This window comes from Arvicanthis niloticus, chromosome 5, assembly GCF_011762505.2.
Source record: "Arvicanthis niloticus isolate mArvNil1 chromosome 5, mArvNil1.pat.X, whole genome shotgun sequence".
NCBI classification, from domain to species: Eukaryota; Metazoa; Chordata; class Mammalia; order Rodentia; family Muridae; genus Arvicanthis; species Arvicanthis niloticus.
In genome coordinates this window covers 47317628-47336890 of record NC_047662.1, presented here as the reverse complement: position 1 = coordinate 47336890, position 19263 = coordinate 47317628, and the positions used below count along the sequence as shown (strand labels likewise).

The window sequence follows — 19263 nt, the reverse complement described above, 5'->3', positions numbered from 1 at the left end:
CCTCAAAATTTCTGATCGTGCTTCCTCCATTGAAAATGCTATGGCTACTTAGAAAGCATCAAACACTAAAGAAAGCATTTCATGAATTTGGTTTGTATGTGTTCTCCAATTTTCCACATTGAACAAACTAAAGCTGATTTGCAGTTGACATCGGTTACTTAATTAACGATGGCCAATTTAAAAGCAGAACGAAATGGAACCTTCTTTGGCTAAGGAACTTGACTCTGTCAACCAGGCTCTTGCCTAATCCTTTTGCACATGTGTGTGGCAAACTCAAGCACGTTTGGGGTTGGTTTAGAAAACGGACGTTCCAGATGTAGAATCCGGTCCTGTCAACTATAAATGTGCGTGCGGGTGCACGGGTGCCTGTGTGTGTTGTGAATGTTCACGGGGCAATCAGAAACAGAACAGCAGCAAGGAGTGTTAAGGGAAACTTTGCTCTGCGTCTCCCAAAACTGCAACTGTAATGACTGCAATAAAGTAGACAAGCAATGTAAAACTTGCCTTTCTAGAAGGTTGAGAGGCGCATAAAAATATCAAGTTTCTAAGCTTAAGGTTTGACCGTCTATTATATCCTCTATCAAGGGGTAGCAGTCTTCTGTGTTTAACTTCTAACTCACCTTCATAGGCTGGAAATTTGATTAAATATGGCACACTTAAACTACCAGTGGGGGCAAATTAAGTACTTTACCTAATTAATCAGCCATTTTATGCATTTTATGCATTTATCATATAAGGTCTTATTTTGTATAATTTTAAATAGTGAAGTTTATACCAGGGTCAAAAGTTGGTAAAAGAATAATAATAATAACAATCAATAATAGGTATATATAATTTTTTTCTTCCTAGAATTGATATCAATATTGAACATGTCTTTGTGTTCTGTGACAACAACAGGAACTTGAGTATGTTTTAGTGCAGATTTAAAAATTGTAGTGGCTGGGATATATGAAGAGTATGAAACACAGGAAAACAAAATTCACCCAACAATGAATTTTTTTGTAAGATGGGAGCCCTTAATGCAAAGTAGCTTATACAGCTTCAGAAAACGTGGTCTATCTCAAACCTTTCCAGTGTCCTAAAGCCTTTTTCCAGTGTGAGCCGAGAACAGGTACTAGGTGATTTTCCTGAAAAGATTCCCTTTTTCCCATGTACCTTTGTTACTTGAAGCCATTAGTTTTGTAATAAGAAAGATGGTAAGCCCACAAACTCATGATCCCCTAAATTTTCTCTTCCAGTCAGCAGAAATTAAAGGGTCCAGGTAAGACTGCTGGACTGAGGCACCCCTATAATCCCAGCATAGAGGCATAGAGAGCCTGATGCATTTGAGGGTAGTCAGGAGTAGCCAGGGATAGTAGCAAGCTCTATGCTGGAGAGAAGCTTTCCAAAACCAAGCAAACAAACACAAAATATGCAGGCATCTTTTTACTGTCGGGCACACCAGTAAAGTGATTGAAGCAGCTTTGGGATGCATCGCTTTGGGGTGGATTGGAAGCTAAAGCACACACAAGCACAATACCTGGGCCTGCCAAGGCTCTAACTCTCATTCGGCTGAGCCACTAACAAAACCTGCACTCGCTTTTTTAATCCAGGAAATCAAGTAACGTATATGGAGCATCATATATGGAGATCAGTCTCTAGGAGGTTTCACCTAGGGAAACCTGAAAAGATGGCAAAGACTCGTTTCTGTTGTCAGGACTAAATGATGTAGAAATGACTGTGTTGGATAACACCTTAAGACCATGGCCCCACTTCAGTGTTTATACTCCAAAAAGCCATTCATCACATTCTGTTGGATAACATTAAACAGAGTCTCCAGGACACTCATGTTTGTTCACATTTATTTTCATTAATCACACCTTTCTTCAATGCTACATCCAGAGAAAAAAAGAACATGAAGGTTCTCCTGTCAAAATCTTCACTTGTTTTAAGAAGTTTTGCATTTATTTACTGACTTCTGAATAAAGTTTTAGTGTTTAAAACTTTATTGTTCATTTTTTCCTGTTCATATTTGTTCATAATCATGATTAGGATTCTATACTCACTTCATTAATGTTTGAGTCATTGACCAGTCTGTCAAGTAACTAATTAACATTAACATTAAGTTTAGTTTAAAAAGGCATGGAGTACTTCAGACTTGCTAACAAATAAGGTACAAAATCTTAGACCAGGGTTATAAATTACAATGCTTCTAAATATACCTCAATACTTCTAAGAATATGTTTTGTAAAAATTTTACTAGAAAATTTAATATATTGTATAGTGAGCTTATTAAGAAAATTATTTAAATGCTAGTAACTTTTTAAATCAACCAAAAGAAAATCCAGGGCCTAAGAATAAATTTCAGTTTGGTAAAGACTTATCACACAAGTATGATAAAAAGACCCAGCACCACCATTCCCACCGTAATCCCAGCAGTGTGGAGGTGGAAACAGAAGGATCCCTAGAATCAGTTTAGCCAAATGGCTAATTTCAGGTTTAGCAAGAGACTCTACCTCAAAAGTAGAGTACAGAGCAATTGAAGAAGATACCTCTGGCCTTTGTCATATACCCACATGTCACACCCATACACAAGGCACACACCTGCATGAACACTCACATACAAACACATACACATACATACACACACACACACACACACACACACACACACACACACACACACAGGTGTGCCTAGCTGCTGAAGCCATTAAGTATCCTCAGGTAGAACGAAATGATATTTCCATAACAAATCACTGTGCCTTATAGATATTTCAATTCTGTAGTGCCTTTTAATGTCAAATGTTTCCAAAACTGCACTGCCTTTCTCCTTCCTTATGGCTCTTTAAACTATAAAGTCACCTTGCATCTGGTGATGAAAGTCAAGGAGCAACAAAAAAAATTCCTTGCTGCCGTGAGTCATCCTGTGTCTCAGGCCACCTTGGTCGCCTGCGTCACACTGTCCTCTGTGGCCCAGCATCCTTAGCACCCACTCTCTACATTTTCAGTCTCTTTCCCGAACTCACACTCACTTCCCTAACTGAATCCCAGCTCTCTCCAGGGACCCACCTCTCTCTGAAGCAGTCTCCACAGAATGTGTTTCACCTGCCTGTGGGCCTCATGCCATGGGGCTGAGGGCCACTCCTGACATTGGTCATTTGATCACCTATCCGATCACTCCACTAACTTCCCTCATTATTCCTTGAACCCTGATCTCAGGGCCTCCCTCTGCATTTACCTGTGAAGTACCACTAACTTCCTTTTAATCATCTTCATGTTCAAGTGTCCTGTCTACTAGTTCTGTGGGGAATGACCCATCCAACCCATGGTCTCCAGGACCTCTCCAGTTTCTTCATCCCCAACTTGCTTCTTCCACTCTGCTCAGCATCAGTACCTTGAAAACAACATTTCCTGGCAGGGTTCAGTTTAGCCATTTCATAACTAAAACTTGTCATAGGTCTTCTATAATCGGAGCTACGTTAAGCAATCATTCTCTCATTCAACAGCATCTACTGAGCATTGGATGCGTACAAGTGCCTTGCTGACCACGCCACATTAGGAAGAAAAAAAAAGAATCCCTGTTGCTACATAGCTTACTTCTAGCATGCAGGATAAAAATAAGGAGAGAAATAAATATCTTTAGTATGGAGATGCTAAGGAGTTCTATATGAGAAATAAAACGTGGAAGAGGCTGGGGCATATTAGGAGAAGTGTGGAAATAAATAGCAAATAGAGCAATGCCCAAGCATTCACTGTGCAGGAAGTACCTCTGTTCTCATTTCACCTACACCAGCCACTGCTGAAGAAAATGAGATTTGGGTAACAGCTTTCCCAAGTCTCATAGCCAGCAGAGTAGACGTTTCAATTCCACCTGCCTTGTGGGAGACACCCTGTGCCACTCCTCAGCTCTTTCATTCCCAGACACAGCTTGCCTGTACACTGCCTCCCCACCCCCCAGCACCGAAACTTCCTCTCCCACCCTTTCCTCTCTGACTCTGCCCACCAGCCCAGTTCTCCATTCGGGTTCTTTTCTATATCCTGATCAGGCCCCAGAGAGTAAAGATACGTTTCTGGAAGCACCTTGGTCATCTCTGCAATAAGATAATCTTTTCTCTCTGAACTCATGCTGTCTCTGAGAAACAGCACTCCAAATGACTGACCAAGTTAAGCAGGCTTTTTTGGTGTCCCTAATTGATCACTGGTAAGTCATAATTACATGCAGAAAACACATACCACTACCCCTTTGTCTGACTGTCTGTCTCTTTCTTTCTTGAGGTTCTAGGGATTGAACCCATAGTTTCACAACCACTAGGCTTGAACCCTGTCACTGACCTTCATCCCAGCACCACTCACTTTTCTTCATACAGACTTGTATTGAAGACCTGTAAGAGTTTGGAAAAGGCTCAATATTTTTTCCCATCACAAAGTTTCTAATTAACTCACTTAGAAGTCATTAAGGAAAGGAAAATTGAAAGGTGTGGACAGTTTTCTGGGAAGCATTTGCTTTGCTAAATTCATAGTGTTCTTCAGGTGGGTGGGGTTTTCTACTTGTACCTACCCTATTCAGGTGTAACAAGGCAGGAACAAAAAGCATCAGTTCTACTCAATCTTCATTCCAAATACAGGCATAGTTCTTGCCCTTCTGCAATTGTGTGTTGTCTGTGGTATGCTTATGAACTGTACAGTCCTTTCCCTTAATAATGAAGCTCGCACAAGGGCTTCTTTCTTTGTTTTAACATACTAACTAACTCTGAAATCTTCAAAATGTGCTACCAGAGAAATCTATGAAGATTTAGATTTTTCCATCTTCTCTTCATAGTAAACTAGTTGCTTGGCTCTGAAAATTCCTCAGAATCCACACGAATGTTGGCTTGTTCTTGCTGCTTGAAGACATTGCCCCACCTCACTCATGTTTAGTGTAACACCGGCATGCTGCAGACAGAATGGGCAGAGCATGCTTTATTCATCTTGTTTGAGGAAGATATGTAGGCCAAATGTGTATAGGAGCCCCTAAGGAGACCAGGAATGTCCAGAATGTCAGAATCTCTCTAATTAAATAGTTGTGGCAAAATTTAATGAATGGTAGCTTCTGGGCCAAGTGTGTTACTAGGAAGGGCATACCTGGACAGTGAAATAGTTAATTATGTATGTATGTATGTATGTATGTATGTATTACTTTAGCATATCTAGGTACTCCTATCTTTGCCAGTAATGGCGCCGCAAGATTTCATGGATAACCCATATCACAGTACACTTCTGAGCTACCACTCCAATAGCATGGGCTCAGGTTGTTCACACCATGACTTAAAGCGGCACTCTACTATTCACATCTCAAACAGTGGTCAGATGTGCAGGAACTTTGGAACCATCTTCAAGGTAGCACAAAGTTGGTGATTAAATCCACTCAGAGGGGGAATTATTGCTAGTTCCTAAAAGTTATGTTTTATTCACCTTAGTATTCAAGTCCCTGTTGTGCCGACAAAACTTCTAATCTTGAGGATTTAATGTCGCTTAGTCTTTGTTTTATAAACCTCAGAATGGAAGGGATGGTAGTCATCCCATCCAGCAAGATAATTAAGAAAATCCAACAGGATCAACTTGTCTTTTGTATATTAAATTATTACATCACCTGAAAAGGTTTGGTTTTGCTTTTTAATTATCAAGGCTTTTGAGGTGCATTCAAACTGGGTAAGAAAAATGAAGAGATGTGACAAAAAAGGTGCTGGATCTCAGACACTGTGTTTTCTAGATTCTGGTATTTCCCTTCCTTCTAATGTCATCTCTTAGCTCCTTGTCAGTGGCTAAGCCAGGATCTTCTTGTGTCTCCATCATATTCAGCCTGTGGTGTATTTTCCTCATTTTAAGACCATGATGGTCCAAAGTGCAGGTCCCTGAACTGCACTGTCATAAAAAAAAAAAAAAAAAAAAAACCTGAGCACAATAAAACAGATTGGAAAATATGCCTAAAACAAGAGACCCTCTGCTTTACTGATAAAAACTTTCACCCCTCAGAGAGCAGATGGACCCTAAGGGCACATAACACTTGCCTGAGTGCAGAAATAAACTGACAAACAGGAAAATCACAAAGCTATAATCCCTCATAGAAGAGTTATTACATGGAGACAACTGGAAATCTGAATTCAACATCCCTGGGGCAGGAAAAGGAAATAGCCCATGATTAATAGAAAAAAAAAAAAAAAAAAAAAAAAAAAAAAAAAAAAAAAAAAAAAAAAAAAAAAAAAAAGCTAAAAAAGATTCACTTGTTCCTTTCCTCAGTGGGTACAACGATTCCATTGCTCTTCTTGGCTATAAGTCTCTATGTTGGAATATTATGAATATCAAACAAAATGATGTCTGCCTTCTAGAAACACAAACACCAGGAATGGAGTACTTCCCATAAGGTGGCTTTAGCCAAAGCATGGGAGAGTTGCAAACTCTAGAACAGCACAAGGGGTTAACTGAGAACAGTCAGCAACACCTTTCTGGAGAGGAGGGCTTGCCCCAGTTGAGGACATTAAAGAACCAGGATTCAGAGAGCTCAGTGCTCGGGCTGGAAAGAGTAAGCAGAGTTGAGGTGAGGAACTTATCCTCAGCTTATCCTCAGCACTGATAAATCCTGGGCAAGTGAGAAATGTTTGCAAAGATGGGCCAAGTAAATCAAGACTGTAATCTAAAATGTTTGGCCTGCTTGGAGAAAGAATCTGAAATACAATCCCTGTGCAAGGTGAATTTTAAGGGCTTTTAAAGGTGGTAGTGGTCTGTGAGCACCTTTGACATTTATGCTTATAATCAGGGAGAAGTTACGTAGATAGTCTGGAAGATAGGAATGGAGTGGGCTAATACTAATGTCATCTGAAGTAGCGACATTCCATATCTAATAGTATGGAAGAAAATTGGAAGGCTGAGCCCACCTTCAGATAAGGAGCCATCTAAGGAGCCATGGACAGTCACACCAAGTACCTAGCACTGCCAAGTATCATTTTTTTCTCTGAAGCTAAGCAGGGTTTAGTACTTGGATGAGAGAACCAGGGGAAGTCTGTTGTTAATCAGGAGGAAGAAATCAGTAAGAGTGATATGACCAGGGAGAAGGACTGAGGTTCCTGTGCAGCATCCATTGAAGATTAGTCCAAGAGGAAATAGACAGTAAAGACAGGGCGCTGTCTGCTGAGAGTGACAGACTCTGGATCCACAGACAGCAAGACTTAGAGCAGCAGCAACGGAAGTTACTCCATTGTGGTTTTCTTATTTTAAAAAATCAGTGATTGATTTTGAGTGGGCCAGTCAACAGTTACCTTTTTTATTTTTTATTTTTTGAAGCTGTTAATAGCCTAAAAGTCTTGCTGTCTTCTCTCTCTTGTTCATTCGTACCTGTGGCAATGTTTAAAACCCAGTGGCGTTCTAAGTGTAACAACTTGACAACTAGAAGGGAAAACTGCAGAAGAAAAGCGTCAGCTTCTTCCTGGCTGTTATTACAAATGCAAGTTAACATAGGACTTATGGGCTGTTTCTTTCCATTCCTACCTGCTGCCCATCAACGCCTCCAACACTCTCTTGAGCATGTACCCTTCCCTGTGGTATAGTCTTACTTTACTTCTGCTTTTTTTCTTCTGACTCACACACGAATACTTACATACTTGAGATTAGAGGAATGTTTGTATTTGTTGGCTCATATCAAATAAAAATGAAGTGGTTCACAGTAAAAATAATTGGGTATTAAATTGTGTATTTCTTCATTAGTTAAAAAAATTAGTTATATTTTTATATAATACTTCATTTTTTTTCTTTTCCAAGTAGCAGGGGCTCTTGAGAAAAAAAAATTACGTTCACTACCTACCCCATAATAATCTTAGAGACATATAAGTCATGTTGAAGAAATTTGCTGTCCTGTTAGGACAGCCAGTATTACAGAGTTTGACTAATGTACCCCCTTAAGGTAGGTTCAGCATGAAAACAGCTGTGAAAGGAGTCAAGACTCTTGTGTAGGTTCTCAAAATTCATTATAACGGAAGTGTATTTACTAATTTTTCATGCTTATTAACTGTAACAGGTAGGCATGTGGTTGGGAAAAACAGTGATTAAATTTGTTGAATTTGGATTTAGGTACTGTACATTTGTTATCAATATTATTACAGCTGTGCCCATTCAGACAGTGATTGTTAACTGAGTACCTGCTATGTGCACAGGTACTGTGAAAGCTATCAGGACACCGCAGTCAGTAAGAAAAGCATGTCCTTGCCTTTATAATGTACAGAACCCAGACATCAAATGAACAGTGACACTAACATGTAAAAAATATTATTATTAAGGAGATAGAGTGTTTTGGAGGCATCCATCGGTGTTCTGTCTTATTTTCTTCTCTAACCTAAGGGCAATGGAGGAAATAGGATGATTTAGGTCTAGGTAGCATCCTTTAAATACTATTAACTCTTGCTGTGTTAGCATTCTGATACATCATTATATGCCATACGTACATGTTACTATAAGTTGGTTTTATCCTAAATATTAGAAAGGAAACCCCCATTAATTTATATCAGCGTGCTTGGTAATACATATTTACATATGCATATGTACAATTACACATGTAAAGAAGAAGTGGAATAGATATATTTTATATCTTAAAGAGGGTGGTGGTGCTGCTGCTACTGGTGTGCGTGCCTGTGTGCGTGTGTGTTATAATACACATACTGTTTAGGATCTGTCCTAAAGCTTGGGAGTTGGAGCTACATCCTCAGCACAATGTGTTAAAACCTAAGTTTTGCATTCTTGCTCTGGAAGCTGAATAATAATGGTACCTTTCTTATGGCACTGTGGTCAGGATGAAGCCCATGAGTTCACCATGAATGCAAATCATTCAATACATCCTAGCTTTGACTACCATTGTCCAAACTCACACATCCCTGGTTAGTGACACGTGCTGCCTCTGTGTCAATTTTGCTCACTTTCAAGAAGTTTCTAGCATTTTCATCTTCTACATAAATCATGTCACAGTATGAACTGTTCTGAGTTGCTACCTGGCTTTCCTTTTGATGGACAGCAAGCATTTTTTTCCCTTTGTTGTTTATGGAACAAAAGGATGCTTGGACCCATAATGCCACCTCCCTCTGCACCTGCCTCCACCAGAGCCAATCCTTCAAGCTGACTCTAGACTACTAGTCTAGCTGGTGGTGCCCTCCTATGCAAAAGCTGCTGGAAGATGTGCAGGAAAACTGGTTTTGTCTGTTTGTTTGTAAACCACAGCATTTGGTAGATTTGACAAGTAATTTCAAACCTCCCCAGAAGAAACTGAAGGGTAAGAATGCAAAGAAAATTGCTTCACTCTTCAATGGTCCTGAGCCAGCATCAGACAATGGCTGGCCAATAATCTCTGTGGCTTTTTTATGTTTGCTATGAGTCTTTTAAGAAGGACTAGCCACAACTTTAGGTTGCATATTTCCATAACAAAGTAGTCTTTTAAGGGCTGGTGGGCCTCAGCAGTTCACTGCATACCTAGCATGTATAAGACAGAAACCCCTCCTTTATGAGCCTCTAGCTGCCCTATTAAGGGGGAGTGACATAAATAAGTGGAGAAAGTACACTAGTGATACAAAGAGACATAGAGACTCAGGAGACGTTTCCCTTTCAAATCCTTTCTGTCTCTGGGTTTGAGACATATTTAATTAGCATTACCTCCAAACTAACTTCAGACTGTTGGCTATGAAACATCCTTACAAAATGTAAACCAAAACACAAATGTAATTACACCTTATAATAACTATTAACATAAACATATCTTTCCCATTTTTAAATATGGGGAGGATAAATAACACTGGGCATGTACTAACAGGTGTGCACTAATTGCTTCATTCCATCCAAGATTTTGCTGACGTCCTCAGGAGAAGGCACTTTCAGTCATCTCTGTTAGGAGTTCATCAATGTCTTTGCCATCATGCATGTGTCTGTCATTTTCTCCAGAGCCTGTCAGCCAATAGGACCTAGGGTAGAATTGTTTCACTCTCCTACTGCTCTGCTTAGGACTCACCAGGACACGAGGAAACACAGAGGGAATGAGGCTGCTTTTCTTGTTGGCAGGTGATTAGTGATACAGGTACTGTGTGTCTTCACAGTTACAGTTGGTTGTCTGCTGTTCAGCGTGATGAGAACAAGCTTTTGTTTCACCTGTGTGCTGACAGAGAAGCATGAAAACAGCCTCTGATAAAGCACCAAGGTTACTCCCAGAAGTCTGGTGAGGGAGCAGGGCAGGGTTCGTCTTTGCAGGATACTTTGGTGGTGCTGTGTTGTTGAGGGGACAAGAAGAATGGTTACTAGTGACAGTTCCTCCTGTCTGTAGACTTCAGTGGTTTTGAACTGTTACAACTTATTACCAAGGAAACTGGCCACTCAAACTGTGGGCTTTCGGGGAGTCCATCAGTCCCAGGCAGCTTTCCTCCTCCGCCTTCTCCATCCATACATGTTAGCCCCATCAGGAAAATAACTTACAATAGTGCTTAAAATTGCCAGCATCCATCTTTTAACTCTAAGGAACCATATAAGAAATTAAAAATAGAAATGTAGGCACCTCAAGGTAAGATTCCCAAAAAGTTCCCATGTGATTACACTATTACATTAGAGAAAACTGGGAGAAAGGAACACGTAAGAAAGTAAGATAATCTGTGATATAATGACCACAGAAAATGCCTGTTATTGTTCCCTGTACTTCAGTTATGATATTTCCCCTGTGACTATGACTCTGTGCATCTATGGCTTGCTTATGTGACCAAACATCACATATACTGCACCTTCTTCTTTTAACATACCCTCTGTGTCACTACTAAGCACCAGAAAAAAACTCACAGTTTGCTTTCTTGACTTGACTTGACTTGATCATCATATTGACTTAAACACTTTACTTGTAAAAATGTTTTAAAATATCAAAACACACAAAATAAAGATTTCACCAAAATCACACTTTTTGTATACTGATACAGAAGACATTTTTAATATTTTGTTGAAAATTCTTGAAGAAACACCTTTCTGTATAAACATACACACACACACATACACACATACACACATACACACACACACACACACACATACACACACACACCGGTGTAGCATTTAGTTGATCCTACAAAGCCATCTAATGATACACTCTCTACTGATTTATTTTGAGATGCAAAATAAGCTTCAATATAGAGATGAGTATTTGTTTACTAGCCAATGGCAGCAGAGGATATCCAAGCCCTCCACATCCCCATCAGAATCAAATCTAAGCTTCAGATATCTGAATTGTGACTGGGACTAACAATTGATTATTAACACAGTAATTTAGCTTTGTTAAACAGATTTATAATCTTGACTTTGTATGCTTTTTTAATTTTATTTGAATGTGATAACATTGATAGCTTAACTTTACAATACATTAAAAAAAAAACACTCCAGGATTTTAGCTATATTTATTTTTCCAAGTTTATTTCTAAGTTTCTGCAAACAGCTTCCATGAAAATCAGCGAGAAGCTTTTGAACGTTAATGTTTTACTATCCAAGAGTCATTCCATAGTACCTATCCATCAGCCTATTTGTCCCAGCTTTCAAGATTATAGGATTTAAGTTCCAAGGAAGATGCGCAGGCACATATATGAGCTAGTCTTCTGCATAAACTGATTTTTCACATTCTCACTGCATCAAAGCATAACTTTCTTTTCTTTCCAAGCATTTTCAAAGGAGATAAAGTTCCAATGTATTTAAAAAATCAGTCAGATACTTTAAGGGAAATTAATCAAAGTAACTCGGCTGAAGGACTATGAGAGGAGCTGGTAAAGCCCACCTGAGCTTGCATTCAAAATCAGTGGGGCAAATACTCTGTGAGCTCGTACAGCTTTTCTTTGGAGATCAATTATAAGATGCATCTTGTTAAAATGTATCTAGAGGTATATCTTTGATACTAAGGGAAATATTACATAGAATATAATCCGAGTTGAATATGCAATAGCTCTGTAAACCTGACAGTAGCCTTTAAACTGGTTACATTCAGTGAGCTATATCCATACATGAACACATATAAATCTAATCCTTTTTTCCACAAATGATAATACTTCATTACAAAAAAAAAGAACATACCAAGTGTCATATTTTATTTAAAAAGAGTAGGGGGACAGCAACTTCAAAAGTAAACACAAAATAACTAGGCAGAACCTACCACCATTTTTAGGAGAAAATATAACTCAGAGTCAGAACACAAATCCTTTCCCAGCCCACTGTTGCTGTCTTAAACCACTTCCAAACGCAAGAAAATACATTAAATAGCTCAATAGAGATTCTTGAGTTTTGACTTTCTTTTGATATTTGATTTAAAAAAAATTACCACATTTTATGACCACGTTTGAGTTAGCTTTCTACTAAATAAGGGCGCTGTGGTACGGCTTGCAAAGTCTGTCCCCTTCCCAGGTTTATTCCATAACATGTCCAGTGTCTGCATTCGATACTTACCCCTCATCCCTCCAGAATCTTGTGTACTTGGCTTCTCCTGTTAGGTACTGAGTTTTTCTGTTTCTTCCATATGCTAGGACATCACCTGCTTTCTCCTCTCAAGGTAAAATGGTCATTTTGCCTCCAACCTTCAGCAGGCTTAGTGGAATGACAATTTGTTGTCCTTTCCCCTGGTGTCCAGGAATTGCTACTAATTGGCTGGCCCTTCTAGGAGTACCAGAGGTGTGTTATTGTAATAACAAATATTGAACCTACCTTGAGTCTTTCACAAACTAACAGTAATCTATTGGTGGTAGTTTTAAATACATAAAAATTTAAATATTATTTTTAATTATCTAAATTAATTTTAATAAAATGTTTCTAAACAACTTTTATAGCCTATCATGATACAAATACTACACCAAGAAATTTGAACCAAACAATTTAATACACTAGGCACCTACTGATGTATGCCAAATTAAACATGTATGCACAGAAACAGTCAAGAAAAACAGTTGAGGGATGAAAGGAATCTGCAAATTCCCTTTGAACAGGAATCTCCAAATCTCCCTTTATTTTCTACCTAAAAATCAAATTCTAATTCAGAGACTAAACTGTAGTTTTATAATCTTACCAATAACAGCAAAAGCACAATGGTCTTCAAGTGTATACCACATTAAAGACTTCAAAAATGCTGCCTCTGGTGGGTGGTGCAAGTTGTTAGTATACTATTTTTATTAATGCTATTTTGAAGATGAGGTAACTGAGCCACAGAGATATCGAACACCTGACCCTAGTGGAAACCAAGACTTCATACCTGAGTGGATGTGACTGTAGAGCCCACACTGCATTTGTTAATCTTGTGATCACATCCCTCACTTAGTAGTTCACCTTATGGTCAACTAAGCATTTAATGACCACCATTGTGTTCTCTTACTGCAGTGGTTCTCAACCTTCCTAATGCTGTGACCTTTTAATACAGTTCCTCATGTTATGGTGATGCCCCAACAATAAAACTGTTTCCATTGCTATTTCATGACTGTCATTTTGCTACTTTTGTAAATAGTCATGTAAATAAATCTATGATATGCAGGATATTTGATATGTGACCCCTGTGACAGGGTTGTTTAAACCCAAAGGAGTTGAGGGTTTGCATGTTTGGCCCACATATTGAGAACCATTGTCTTAATGTTAAGTTTTTCATTTCCTTATGTCTTATATGTTTGTGTCCTCACTTCTATCTTGTATACAGCAGAATCCATATGTGTACTCAACCTGCTAGAGAAGGGAAACTATGTTCAGAGCATCTGATCTCTGTTGTAAAGTTATTCTTGTAGTGACAACCTTCAATAGCTACAAAGAACCTGATACTGTAAGACAGAAAGCTGAGTGTGCACTGTCTGTTGTCCCCTTTCCTCCTAAGAGGAGTACAGGTAACTGACTTCCCTACAGTCACAGTGCTGTTTTCTTACAGATTTCTGGCCTTAAAAATTCTGATCCTTTGAGTCATAGGACAATACAATTTCAGATGTTTTTAAAATTTTAAAACTCTTCTTTATTCTCTTAAGCCATAACTTTGACTTTCTTCACCATCATTGACATTATCCTAGTTTCAGTCAGTAATTTCAATAAACAAAGACTCTGGTTTTACAGGGGACACAGGAGCATTCAGTTATGACCAACCACATTGAGCACAGCATCTGTGTGATATAGCCTGGCCCTCTTCACAAGTAAAAATAATCTACATTTGGTCTTACAACTCTATAGGAATAAATGATTATTTTTTTTCTTATCTTCAGGAAATAATGCAAAGGGAAAGGATCAATAAATACACAGATAAATTTAAATCACCACCTAGAAATGACCTAATATTTTGGAAAAGGTTTGTAGAGGTAGTAAATAGCTGTTGGAAATTATATATAAACTAGAATGTGATGACAAAAAAGACATAAAAAATAAAGTATTTGGCAAAGTACAAGTCTGTGAAGAAATTGGAACTGTAAATTGTGGATGTTTTGAGGTAAAAGTGTTCTCTGTAAATATTTATCTTATATACATTTCTGGTTTCATAGCTTTATTGCTCAAATCCATAGGAATGATTATAGTGTCCAAGAAGTGGACACAGCAAGAGGAAAAGATGGTAGGGGCCAGCGGGAGGAGTCAGGTGACAGAAGTGAGAGATCTGAGTTAGAGCTTTGCCCTCATGGTATTCCAGAGTTTGGTCTATCTGCTGAAGTGTTCCTGGTACCTTCTCACAAGCTCACCAACCACAGAAAGTCAACCAGCTAAATCCCCTAGTTGATTTTATTTTGCTACATATTCATCTACTGAGATAGATTTCTTTTTCAAAACCACCAATGTTTGACTTACTTATTTCAATGCTTTTGTTTTGTTTTGAATTTTGAGGGAGTCTCAATAGATGCCCACAACTTTCCATCCTCCTGCTTCAGCTTCCTGGATGATGGAGAATATATATATATATATCTCCAACACCATATCCAGATTGCTTGGCAATTTCTTAATTTTAATATATAAGAATTTCATGTTTATTTTGCTACTTTCCTCATCAGTTTCAGCTCAGTATCCCAAGTTTTTAAAACTTCTTGAGCATATCAGTAAGTCCGTCTGACTCAAATAATCTCCATATTGTGTTAAGTTGTGATAATCATCATAAAAATACCTAATTTGATGCTGTTACAGACCAACCACTACTCTAAATGCTATACTTTTTTATCCTCACAACAGCCCTACAAAATGGTTATGATTGTACCATTCCTGACCCCCCTCCCCCCCCAAAAAAACAGTTTAGAAAAGTATCAGAAAAAGAAGAAGCAATCACAGGCTGGATGCCAAACCCTGTTCTCCCAGCCTCTACCCAGTGTCATCGCTGAATGTCTGTTCTAGTCTCCACACTGGTACTGCCATCATCACTGATACCACCGTCATCACCCCCACCACCCCTAGTAATTCTGGTAATAAAAGGCCAGTCTGTCAACAGAGCTCCAGACCATTCATTAGAGAGTCCTTCCCCTGTAAGCATTTACCATTGATTCATGCTTATACATAGCATGACTCATGTAATTGTCCGTTCACTTTAAAAGACCATTATCTACCTAAATCACACCACTTTAGTCACAAAAATATCCTGGCTATTCAAATGTTCTGCAGTTTTGAAAAAATAAAATTTACATAACATTCTTTTTATCTGTTAACATCTGCATTTCTTATCAACTTTATTGTCTTTCTTGGGATACTGAGCTGAAACTGTCCTCAGGCTGGAGAGATAGCTCAGCGGGTAAAGTGTTTGGCTACTTATGCTGTGGACCTGGGTTCAATCCTCAGTATCAAGGGAAAGCCAGGCATAGATCTGTATGCCTCTGTAACTCCAACACTGACATGAGGCAGGTTGGCCTCAGGGACTTGCTGCCCAGATAAGTTAGTGGAAAACAGTGAGCTCCAGTTTTAGTGAAAAATTCTAGCCTCAGGAAATGAGACAAAAGGGACTGAAGAAGACATGCAATGTCAACCTCTGTTCTCTCACATGCACACACGAGGAAAGTGAGTGCTACATTACAGTGAACATGATCTAAATGTAGAACACACACACACACACACACAACCAGATACCCCATGGGTCTCTCATTTTCTAGGAGACTGTTCTAATCTCAGTTCCAGGAACCCTAAAGACCTCAAGAAACTAATACTTGTACTTCAGATTGTTCAAATGTTGTATATATGTATATATGTTGTATATACTTTGTGACATATGCGGAGATTTTTATATAGATTCTCAAAGGACAATTTAGTGTCTGATTTCACTTATAAATTTTCCAAGATATTTGTATAAAACTCTTCGTCACTGAATTCCTAACCATCCCATTTTGTTTTCCCACATCAACCTTTTAAAACTTTTGCTGAATGACTGTATTTGGTGGCAGTCTTTTTTTTTTTTTTTTTTTTTTTTTAACTACCTCACCAAACCTCTAAGTTTCAATCACATGGAAACATGATCTTACTATAATGATAATAGCCTAACCCCCTCTCCACTCTGGCCCACTTGTTAGCATCAGCTATGCAATCTTTGTCTTCCAGGATCTATTAATCACTCTATAAATATCCAAGTAAGCAAATGAATTGAGCAACACTATAAAATCATTACTTCCATTCTTATTTTATTATTTATAAATGAGTATAAACATCACCTTTCTCAGATCTAACAATTGGTGATTGCATGCGTTCTTAAGGAAAGGTCTGTATGATCTTGATTCTATTTCAGGACATTTGTAATCCCATGGTCCAAGTCATGCACACTCCAATTGACTAAGAAATTATTTTCTTGACTCATATGGCCCTATAATTTTCCACTAAGGAAATAAAATGATATAGTCCTCAGATCCTAAATTTTGAATTCACACATACTTTAATACCAATCTTAAAATGTTTGCATGCCAGCTAGACAAAACTGAGCAAGCTATAGAAACTCTTTGAGCCTTGGTTCCGTATTAATTGGTTTTCTGTTATTGGGACAAAAATGTGTAAGATATTCAATTTGGGAGCTAGCAAGGTGGCTCAGCAATTAAGAGGAAGTTATAGGACTTGGGTTCAATTCTCAGCACCCACTGGCATCTCACAACCATCTGTAACCCCAATCCCAGGGGAATCTGACACCCTCACACAGACATACATGCAGGCAAAACACCAATGCACATCAAATAAAAATAAATAACTTTTTTAAAAAGTTTAAAAGTATTTAAGAGTCTTAACCTCCTGCAAGAGCATACTGTCAAAGACTTAAATTCTTTCCATGTGACCCCCATATCCTAGGGTTTCCACCATCTCCTAGCAGTGCTGCATGCTGGGAGCCATGCCTGTCATATATGATGATCTGCTAACTGAGTGTCATAAGGCACATAGTAAATGTGAAGGAAAGAATGCTGAGGGAGGCCTGTGTTGTGTGAGTGGTAACGCTGACGGGGATGGTGCTGTTGTCTGAGGATGGGCATAACTATACACTGAGCTCCTGGGAACAAAGACCGTGTTTGACTCATCTTGAGCATTCTCAGCATCCAGCTGAGGGCCCCTGATACATGATACTGGCAAATACTGGTTAAATTGATGGCCTACTACCAAGGACAAGACCAAGTACAAGATACTAAGACCCGAATGAAACTAGAAAAAATTGGGGGGGGGGGATTTCAAAAAGGCATGATGGTAAAAATGCAAGCTTTACGGGAAAGCAAATCTAGATTGTGATTCTTGTTTTGATGCCGGGATAACTGTATTATCTTGGACAATGCTCTTTAAACTTCAGCTTCCTATTCTGTAAAAGTGACTCTCCCTGTCTATCCTCCAAGCTAAGGAGGTGAAGTGAAGCACCTCCATGATAGGCATTCATTGGCTTGCTTGGCACACAGCAGGTGTTCAAAGAACACAAAGATACTGATTTGGTCCACAGTTTGAGTGCCTTCTTTTGTCTGTGACAAGTCAATGTGTACATTTTTTCTGTGGCATATGCTTTAAGCAAGGAGCTTGACCTGCTGAATCTGAGAGCAACTGAGCTTTTTAAAAGAGAAATAATGCAGAAACATAGGCCTGAGCTATGTAACACCACTTGACCATCTCTTCCAAAGGAAGGAGGTTTCAATCTGAGCACTTGACTGGTGGGATGCTCTAGTGGGAAATAGGAAACTAACACTTCTCTCTTTTAACCACCTGCTGCACAAACTGTCATGCAAATACTGCCTCTTGCTTTATGCAGAACATTTCTAGACCCCTGTGACTTTGTTATTTGCTTGGATTTTCATCTGTTGTGAAGTAACTGAGTCAACATCAAGTATGTTTGTCTATAAACCAGCCAAATATTTTCTCTTAAATACTTGTGCTCTGCGTTGAACACACAGCTACTGTGTTAATGTTCTTAGTGAGAGTCACCCCAACCCCAATCCTTTAGTGAACTTTAGTTCAGTGTTATTTGTGCCTTTTACATAAGCCTAAGTGGCTTATGTAAACTAAGTGGAAGTCTTTCATCTCACACAGGTTCCTCCAGGGGGCCCAGTCCTCTGACTATGGGGGCCCAGGACACCCTCCCGGTTGCAGCAGCTTTCACAGAAACTGTCAACGCCTACTTCAAAGGAGCGGATCCAAGCAAGTAAGCCTGGGATGAAGCCTGGTTCTATCTAGTGTGGGGTTAGGGTGGGATGGAGGACACTGTCAAGGTAACAGCCCTACCTTCTGAAAAAGAGTTCTATGGATCAGATCCATAAATCTAAAAACTCTCTGAAATTATGTTGCATATCCTTTCTTCAAAGACAGTCTTACTATGTAGCTGGCTGGTCTAGAGATGGCTATGTAGAGACTGGCTTTGAACTCATAGAGATCTGTCTGCCTCTACTTCCCAAGTTCTGGCATTAAAGACATGAACTACATCTTATGTGTGCATTTCTTCACAGAGAGACATATATGGCTCTCAACACTCTGTACCAAAGGGAATCCTGACTCCAAAGTGTTGACAGGAATCATTAATCTACCCTGCACACCAAAAACACTTGCACCGGACGACTGCCAAGTATATCATTAGTTTAATTCTAGGCCTGAGTCCCAACAATAAACAAAAGGAAGCCCAAGTGAGTGATGAATGGCTCTTAGTTCTTTCTTCACTCACAAGAACGGAAAAAAAAAAAAAAAAAAAAAAAAAAACCCACCTTACAATCTAGGGCAAGAGGAATTCAATGCGATGCGACGCAACAGATGTCCTCACAAGTGGCATTACTAATTTTACTAAGCAGTGAGAATTAAATATATTCTGAGCAACACATTTAAGTGGGAATTCACATGGCC

At 38.9% G+C, this 19263-nt stretch overlaps 1 protein-coding gene across 24 annotated transcripts in view; it reads left to right on the top strand.

Annotated features, from left to right (window-relative positions):
* Sgip1 (SH3GL interacting endocytic adaptor 1) overlaps nucleotides 1-19263 on the top strand; it is a 217617-nt gene that overhangs the window by 183005 nt on the left and 15349 nt on the right. For all 24 annotated transcript variants that reach the window (XM_076934590.1, XM_076934587.1, XM_076934582.1 and 21 more), the window contains one exon: nucleotides 18463-18574. In XM_076934590.1, coding sequence (XP_076790705.1) covers nucleotides 18463-18574 — 112 coding nt within the window. The remainder of the gene's footprint in view (nucleotides 1-18462; nucleotides 18575-19263) is intronic.